At 42.7% G+C, this 8,864-nt stretch overlaps 1 protein-coding gene and 1 long non-coding RNA gene across 3 annotated transcripts; one reads left to right on the top strand and one right to left on the bottom strand.

Annotated features, from left to right (window-relative positions):
* Window positions 1-5,368: 5,368 nt before the first annotated feature.
* On the top strand, window positions 5,369-8,136 carry LOC128752801 (uncharacterized). 2 transcript variants are annotated; one of them, XR_008413705.1, is made up of 3 exons: window positions 5,369-5,745; window positions 5,817-5,948; window positions 7,480-8,136. It is a non-coding gene; the product is annotated as an uncharacterized LOC128752801 (long non-coding RNA). The 2 variants fall into 2 exon arrangements; XR_008413706.1 differs by lacking the exon at window positions 7,480-8,136 and adding an exon at window positions 6,061-6,198.
* LOC128752800 (intestinal mucin-like protein) lies at window positions 6,712-8,408 on the bottom strand. Its single transcript, XM_053854436.1, has 5 exons — window positions 8,118-8,408; window positions 7,889-8,017; window positions 7,663-7,702; window positions 7,462-7,582; window positions 6,712-7,055 (listed from the first exon to the last, which is right to left on the bottom strand). Exons 1-5 carry the CDS (start codon window positions 8,187-8,189, stop codon window positions 6,857-6,859), a joined length of 561 nt encoding a protein of 186 aa, XP_053710411.1. The 5' UTR covers window positions 8,190-8,408; the 3' UTR covers window positions 6,712-6,856.
* Between the last annotated feature and the right edge of the window lie 456 nt (window positions 8,409-8,864).

Here is an 8,864-nt window from a genome sequence, read left to right as displayed (position 1 = left end):
CAGGACAGCCATCTGGGACAACAGTGGGATCAACACCGCCAGGACCAGGACAACCATCTGGAACCACAGCAGGAACAACAGCTCCACCATCAGGGCCAGGACAACCTTCTGGAACAACAGCAAAGACAACAGCACCCCCCACTGGTCCAGGACAACCTTCAAGATCAACAGCCACTCCATCTGAAACAGAACGACCCATTACAACTCCAGCTCTACCAACAGTATCACCTGGGCCACCATCACCCACAACAGAAATGACCACAACACAACCATCAGGCTCAGTGCCACCGTCTGGGACAACTGTGGGAACAACACCCCTCCCATTAATAACAGCACCATCTAGTACACCGGAAACGCCATTAAAATCGGGACCCTGCACAGAATGTTATTGTGGCCCAAGAATGGATCCTGAGACAGGGCTTAATATAATCTCATGCCAGCCTATTGTCTGTGACACGACCTGCTCTGAGGTATGCCCTCGTCTTTTTCCCTTGCACACATCCTGCGCACAAACACAAATCGCTGCCATGACGTCAGATCTCTTCCTGTAGAGACAGAGTAGTTGCTATCTCATGACAATATCAGGTATTGAGGCCATTACGTTCCAGTTACAAGTGTCCAACTAGACTTACAGCATCACAATAAGACTTGGTACTGGGAACGACACTTCACCCAAAATTTGCTAAGTCGGAATTTAAAATGCCCAAGTCATAAAGATGTATTTTCCTTTCATATCAAGAGTACTTATTCTTCTTTCCTTCCAGGGTTATGAGTATGAACCTGATCCAGTCATGTGCTGTGGAAAGTGTGTCCAGAAGAGCTGTGTTGTTACTGCACCAGATAATTCTACACTCTTCATTCGGGTACGCACTGAAACCTCTGTACTTCATACCAAACCCCTTTGTCATTCAGACATATATCTCGATACATTTCATCAACTTGTGCTTCTCCACAGGTCAACGAAACGTATGTTTCCCCTGATGATCCATGTGTCAAATACACTTGTGATAAGATCGGTGATACACTGATGACGACTGAGATTGTCAAGTCCTGTCCACCCTTCAACCCTGATGACTGTGAACCTGTGAGTTGGTCTCACCAAGTTAATGCTAGGAATTCTCTGTCTAATCCCTTTTTTTTTTTTCTTTTGTCTGTCCAGGGCACAGAGACGACTGATGCTGACGGATGCTGCAAGTCTTGTAAGTCACTAGCCACACTGGACTTGTCAAAGTTCACAAATCTAGAGCATTTTCCTCAAAAGTCAGTTGTGTGTTGCAGGCAAGCTGCGCAGTGTCTGTGAGGTAGAGACTGAAGAGATCATCCTGGAGACTGACAAGTGTAGAACAACTGTGCCGGTCAGCGTCACCTCCTGTGCAGGCCACTGTGGAAGCACATCTATGTAAGCAAACACAAAATTTGTAAGCTGACACGATAACGATTGAAACTGGGATCCTAACTATATTAGGTCAGAAACATTCTTTCCCTGAAATGGAGTTCACTAGATTTCTTCTTTCTTCCAAGTCAGAGTCCAGTCCGTAGTCCATCCCCACTCATGTTTAATGTCATTAAAAGTCACTTTATTGTCAGCAAACACCATGGTCTCTTTAATTCTTGAACTTTCCTGGTCTTTACTTACGTGTATTGTAAATGTTTGTGCATGTGTGTTCAGATATTCAGCTGCAGCCAACTCCATGATGCACCAGTGTGAGTGTTGCCAAGAGGACGCTACCAGTCAGAGGCAGGTGGAGATGACCTGCGAGGATGGAACCAAGATCCAGCACACCTACACCGTGGTGGAATCATGCCGCTGCACCAAAGCTGAGTGTGTGCCAGGGACCACAGCACGACCACGCCGCAGGAGACGATGAGCACCGACATACTGAGCGCCATTTAATGACCACAATGACCGATGTATTTTAAATCCATCTTTGACTCTTTCTTTTTTCCTGTCAGGTGTTGACAGCATGTGACAATAAGTGTCACCAATTTTCCCTGAATCATGATTATTAAAATTATTTCAGCAACATGAAGAATGGTGTCAATATTCTTTGCTTATCACAAGCCATCAGCGATAGAAGGGTATTAACAAAGTAAAGGGGACATGTCCTAATGCCCTAAAAGAGCGTTTTCAACCGTTGCATGTGAGAGACTGTCTGGCGTACTGTGGGAAATGATACAATTCTATCTAATCTGTACGGAGACAGAGGTGGGCAATATGAACATTGGAGTGTTCCTTGGCGGACACGCAACATGAACTACTGGCTACATCGCAGAGCAAACTGAGCAAACACAGATAATAGCTAACGTCACGTGACGTCTCTCTTCAAAATGTTATTGACTCAAAAATCTTAGGTTACAAACAATAATTGTAGTTATGAAGCAAGCTGAGGCAAAGAATGTCAATGATTTCTCACAAACTAGAGTCATAAAATAAAAATAAAGTTATCTGGCCTAAATTGTCAGATTTTTATATCTCCTTTAGGACTAACAGTGACCAGAAAACTTGCAAGTTAGTCTCAAAAATACATGCTAATGAACAAATGCTAACCGGAGCTGTGAGTTTGTCAAGGGCAACAAATGATGTCAATTGCTGCAGCCACGTATTTATCGAAGTTATGCCAATCTTCCTCCATGATGATGCAATTATTGGCCTGGACAGCAGCAGTCCAAATGGTATTGAATTGGTAACATTAAGATTAAAAGGCTGGATTGTCAAATGTGAAATACATTTTCGTCTTTGTCATGAACCCCCTCCATCTGCTCATTTTGGTTTGGACTGCTTACTGCTCCCGCCTCTCTTCTGGGATTGGGGGTCCCGCCACGGACACACACACACACACACACCTGAAACTGATCCTGCAATCATCCCCTGCCCTACTTGAACGTCAGCGTCAGTTCGTCGCACGTGTTCTCCCTGGCATGACCCTCCGTGTTCCTCTCAACATCTTGGATGATTGATCTCCAGACCACCATGACATTTCCCCATGTGCTTTCATTTTGTGAGTTTTACTGATTGGTCTCTTTTTTGTTTGTTTTCCTCGTTTGCCTAGATTTGTTACGCGCTCATGGACGCTAGTTTTGTTTCTACCTTTGTTTGTTGGACTCTGTCGCCATCTCGCGTTGTATTTTGGAATTGTCTGTTTTTCCGGCTTCCTCCATTAGTTTGTAATATAGTGTTTTGTATTTTTGTATTTGACCTCCTTTGAGATTAGAAGCTGAGTTAGTTATTAAAATTTCTTGGACATGACGCTCGGTCTCAGTCTTCGACTGTTTTTTTGATATATTCTTTTGTACATTGTTTGCACCAAGGGAGTAGCGCTCAAATTTCGTTGTACACTGTACAAGGACAATAAAGGCTATTCTATTCTATTCTCCCTGCTGCACTTGGGTCTCCGAGCTACGTTCCTCACAGTCTTGGCATGCAGCACAGATGAAATACCTATCCCCTCCAACCCGTGGCGCATAACAGCAAAATAATAAACAAAACAGTGCAACATACAATGTAAACGGTTAAAACTGAAACAATGTAACAATGTAACCTAAATTACAACTTGACCTATAAAACGCCTCTTGCTCTTCTATCTCTTACGTGGCAGGAAAAAGCAGTCTTAAAGCGCCAATATGTAGTTTAAGAACATTTGCTTTTGACCGTGCCACTGGTACAGTAAATGACAAATTGCAAACTGCCATAAAGCTGGGTTTCCGGTGCCCCATTCCCACGTTAATTTGTTTATGAGGAAAGGGAATCAAGAAACGTCTATCATTCAACATCAGGAATCAAACTCCATCATTCAGCCAGTGAGAGAGATAATAAACTTTATTTCAATTGTTTCAGAATGAAGCAAAGGGGAACGTTGTGACATTGAATTGGTGACAACAAAATAGGCCATCTTTTAGTTATAAGAAATAAATGTTTCATCACAGGTTCGTCTCCTTCACGTGTCCAGCTGGAATGCACTACTTGAGTTCCGTGAGCAACGGACTACGGTCATTGGGATGTTTCTTACGGGATTCTTCTGTGAAAAACCTGCTGGAAATCGTTGTGTTCATCTCAACCTACATGATGCATAACATGCTACCCATTTGTTTTCACTTCGTTTTAATATGTTGGTTCACGTCAGAGTACATCTCCAATAAGAGATTTTTTTTTTTTTTTTTGGATGGCCTCATTTAAGCTGTGGTGGTGCGCCACCATCGTTTACAGCGCTGTCGAATAGTAAAGCTGAAGCTGCAGTTTTCCTGTATAGCTTTATTACATCATGGCACATTTCTATAAGGAGCATGCAGCCATCAGAGCGTGAGCATCAAAACGTTTATTTCGAATTGACAGTGGAGACAGACGTCTATTAGAAACTATTCTTCAATCAGGCATGATGAAATGTGGCACTGGTCCCGTCTCTCACCAGCTCAGCTGCAGTATCTACAGATAGAATATGAGATATAGCATGTTACACTTGTCCAAACCAGATGGGTCAGAAACACTGCTAATAATAGTGAATCAACAATTTTTCTATCTGATAAATGCTAGCGGATGTTAGCTGCAAGCGGTTAAGGTCGTACCTAATCCGTTTTGCTGACTATATCGACACCATACTCTGATAAACACAAAAAAATGAGTCACGGACACTTCCATGTTTGTTAGCATCTCAAAAATAAGTCCGGTACAAATGTTTTCCGCTCCAATATATTGACTAGCATGACCAGCGCGATTATTAGCATCGTGGCTAATCGGTTATGTGTTCACAGTACGCTTCGACAGTGCAATAGGACAAACGGCAGACATCCATAATTGAGTTAGAACATGAACAAGTCATTTTCACAGGCAATCAATTCATTGAAAAACAATTTTCACCATACACAAAGTATACGTAGCATTCACTGTCTGCAAGTCAGAATATTGCTGCCGGCAAAGTCTGTGCGCTTTTAACACTGATCTGAGCCTTCTACTCAAAATAATACCACATGTGGCATGCATGACTTTATTTTTTTCTCCCGAGCTAACAGTTATCTCGAGATACTTTTTACACATGCATGTCACTTCCTGGCCTCCGTACAACGTTATTATTATATCTGTCGAGAAAAGAGACAGATTCAGGACATATGTGTAATTACTTTGGAAACTATGCTACACGAGTGTTGCTCGAATGTTAATGAAATCACTTCAACACGAAAAAACGAAACCCAAAACATTACCACCTCCCCTCAACATATAAACTCACCAGTATGAATAATAAACGCAAGTCCTCAGCATCCTTCAGTGTGGGAAGCAGGTGTAGCGTCCTGCTGTGAAGGAGTCTCACCTTGCGTGGACAGTTCTGGAATCCACGGAAAGTTCCATTTCTTTTTCCATAAACGCTTTTCTCGTCGTGTAAACTCACACCGCTGCCCCATCAAGTCCTGGGTTTAGAAGAGCCTGGTTCCTTCCAGCGTAATGTCACGTTGTTTCGTCGAGCGGAACACAAACTCACGATCCTGGGCTCGAAGCAACGGAGTGATGGCCGGCCGGTTTTGATTCGGCGGTGCTGTGGAAGAGTTCGGTGCGCGCAATTTCAACTTTGCAAGCTCGTTTATCAAGCCTCAGCGACGTCGCGTCAGGAATGAACTCCAGCAGAGGGCGGCTTCAGGCTGCATCTCGCAGCTTGAAGCCGTCTCTCTCGAGTTTCCAAGTGTCTATTCGCCGAACAAGCGGAGTCGCCGTATAGCATCAGAAAGCTCAGCCTTACCTTGTCCAGGTCCTCTTCAGTAGTAAGTGCACTCTTTTCAGCTTTATCCATGCGCGCAGTGCTTGGTTACAGTCTGTTTCTCCTCGAACACAGACTTTTCCAGCGCCAACAACGTCCAGTTTTGATCCAACTCCACCAATTTCAGAGCGCAGCGACCTTAGCTCTGTTAGCACCTGCTAATGCGTCATGCCGCAGGATTTTGACTCCTGAGATCCGCGCTATCAGGTAAATACGTCACAGTCCTCATCCTTGGTCAGTTTGCACACATTTGCAAATCAGCCAGTGACGCTGTAACGGAGTTTTCAAGACTTTACCGCAATGTTCACAATGTTCATAGTAATAGTGATCGTAGAATGAAGACGGCCATCTTGGATCTCGAGCCCGCGAATTACTCCGTTGGGCTTCGATTGAACTGCTGTCACCATACCAACTGCTTTCTGAGGTATGAAGGAGAGAATGACATGAAAAGAATTAGTAACAAAATAAATCATTGAATATTTAATAAAATAATAAAAATTAACGCAGAAATCAAAACTTAAATAATTCCATTACTATATTACTATATATCTTCATATTACTTATATTTATTTCCACATTTCTGCAGGCATTATTAATTTAATGAATTATATATTTATTATTGTTTTATTTAATTTATTTTGTTATCACATTTCCACTTTTATTACTTCATTTATTAATTTTCATATATATAATCTACTTATTTACTATTTACTTCTGTACGTCCATATTTGTTTATTTCTGCATTTCTGTCTCCACTTAGTCAGTGGATAAGTAAATATTTCAATTAAGTGAGCGGTCCCAAATCCAGTCTTAAGCAGGATTTGTTATGCATGAGTGCGTCAGACGATCCTCTCGGGGTGAAGCTGATGGGATGTAAGATTATCCACGGGGGTTTCTGTGTCCTCTTTGCACCATTCAAAGCATTTCAAACCACCACAGACACCAGTTTTCTTGTTGCTGAAGTATTTATTTTATTAATCACCATGCTTCAGGGAAAAGAGAAGGAAGTTCATTGGATCACATCCTGTCATCACCTGACAGGACAAGGAAAAGTGAAAGCTAATGATTTAAAATGAGTCATGCTGATGATTCAGTGGATCTCAGTATGTCGGTGCTCATCGCCTCCTGCGGCGTGGTCGTGCTGTGGTCCCTGGCACACACTCAGCTTCGGTGCAGCGGCATGATTCCACCACAGTGTAGGTGTGCTGGATCTTGGTTCCATCCTCGCAGGTCATCTCCACCTGCCTCTGACTGGAGGTGTCCTCTTGGCAACACTCACACTTGTGCATGATGGAGTTGGCTGCGGCAGAATATCTGAGCACAAACACATGAAAGCATGCATACACATGCGTTATTCTTTCAATATTGTATACTTAATATTGAAACAATTGTGTTGTTTGGAGAAGTGAACATGCGCTGCGAATACTCCTCAAAAGCGACGTCTGTCTTACTTACTAAACAAAATGTTATTGAACCCAAACATAAATGTAAAACATATATTTTGGTTACTTGATTAAAGAACAGTGGCTTTCTGCATTTCCATCTCACCGACTTAGAAAAAATAGGTGAAGACCCTGGTGTAAGTTCTTTGCATTCGGTGCTGTGATGTGGAACTCTTCTTAAGGAACAAATTTTCTACACATATGGAACTTATATTTCTATTTTGAGTCGTTCTGTGAGATTAGCAAACACAAAGTATTACAAATGAAGTGTAACCGACCGAGATGTGCTTCCACAGTGGCCTACACAGGAGGTGACGGTGACCGGCACAGTTGTTCTACACTTGTCGACCTCCAGAATGATCTCTTCAGCCTCTACCTCACAGACATCTTGCAGCTTACCTGCAACACACAATGGTCTATATCAGAACAACACACAAGATTTGTTCATTTTGAAAGATCCATTGTGACCAGTCACTGACAGGACTTGCAGCATCCATCAGCATCAGTTGTCTCTGTACCCTGCAAATGGAAAGAAATAAAAGTTGACTTTTTACTTGCTGACATTAACCTATCACAGTAGAAATGTTTGGATACAGAGTCAGATGGTTTGGATATGGCAACATGTAGGACGAAAACGGTTCTAAATTGTGGTGGTAAAACAAAGGAGGAAATGCCAAATTACAAAGAAGAAGATGTCCAACTCACAGGTTCGCAGTCATCCGGGTTGAAGGGAGCACAGGCCTTGACCATCTCGATGGTCATCAGTGTATCACTGATCCTATCGCAAGTATATTTGACACAAGGATCGTCTGGGGAAAAATAAGTCTCATTGACCTGTAGGAATGGAAGAGAACCACAAATTGACCAAAGATGTCTACGCAGAATTCTGATAAAGAAGTGGTTTAGTATAAATTCAAGAGGCGTCAAAACATACCCCAATGAGGCGAGTTGAATCATCAGGTGCAGTAACAATACAGTTCTTCTGAAGACACTTTCCGCAGCACATGTCAGGATCAGGTACATATTCATAACCCTGGTTGGAAAGTAAAATTATTTCAGATCACTAATTTTCCTGATTCTTTAGTGTGGTAGTGAAAAGAAATGATCAGGACTTGGGTATGGTTTATAAATTACAACATTACTCTAATAGGTAAAGGACAAGTCTAGTCAATTATCCTTTATTATATTGAGGAGGACCTTCATAACTGGAATTTATTTGACCGAATGTCAAGAATGAAACTCCTCCTCTCTTGGGTGCCATGGTGAGGTTGGAACTTCAGTGATTTCATGTTTGAGAAGTGGATGTGTGTGAGGTGAAAGGACAGCATTTACCTCAGCGCAGGTCGTGTTGCAGACAATAGGCTGACATGAGATTATGTTAAGCCCTGTCTCAGGATCCATTTTTGGGCCACAGTAACATTCTGTGCAGGGTCCAGATTTTAAAGGTGTAACTGGTGTGCCAGATGGCAGTGTTATTGATGGTGGCGGTGTGGTTCCCACAGTTGTACCAGACGGTTGCGCTGAGCCTGATGGTTGTGCAGTGGTCATAGCTGTTGTTGGTGATGGTGGCCCAGGTGATACTGTTGGTAGAGCTGGAGTTGTAACGGGTCCTGGAACAGAGGGGGGTGCAGTTGTCTTTGCTGTTGTTCCAGAAGGTTGTCCTGGTCCTAATGGTGGAGCT

The sequence above is a fragment of the Synchiropus splendidus genome, chromosome 1 (genome assembly GCF_027744825.2).
Source record: "Synchiropus splendidus isolate RoL2022-P1 chromosome 1, RoL_Sspl_1.0, whole genome shotgun sequence".
Classification (NCBI taxonomy): domain Eukaryota; kingdom Metazoa; phylum Chordata; class Actinopteri; order Syngnathiformes; family Callionymidae; genus Synchiropus; species Synchiropus splendidus.
The sequence above is the reverse complement of the archived record's forward strand: the minus strand, read 5'-3'. Positions and strand labels throughout refer to the sequence as shown.

What these genes read in the sequence shown, in the direction of transcription:
- LOC128752800 (XM_053854436.1), bottom strand. Translation starts at nt 8,189, where the DNA reads ATGTGCTGCGGAAAGTGTCTTCAGAAGAACTGTATTGTTACTGCACCT. An exon ending in ACCCGGATGACTGCGAACCT is followed by an intron (nt 7,703 to 7,888) that starts GTGAGTTGGACA and finishes TTCCATTTGCAG; the next exon opens with GGTACAGAGACAACTGATGC. An exon ending in TGATGGATGCTGCAAGTCCT is followed by an intron (nt 7,583 to 7,662) that starts GTCAGTGACTGG and finishes TGTGTGTTGCAG; the next exon opens with GTAAGCTGCAAGATGTCTGT.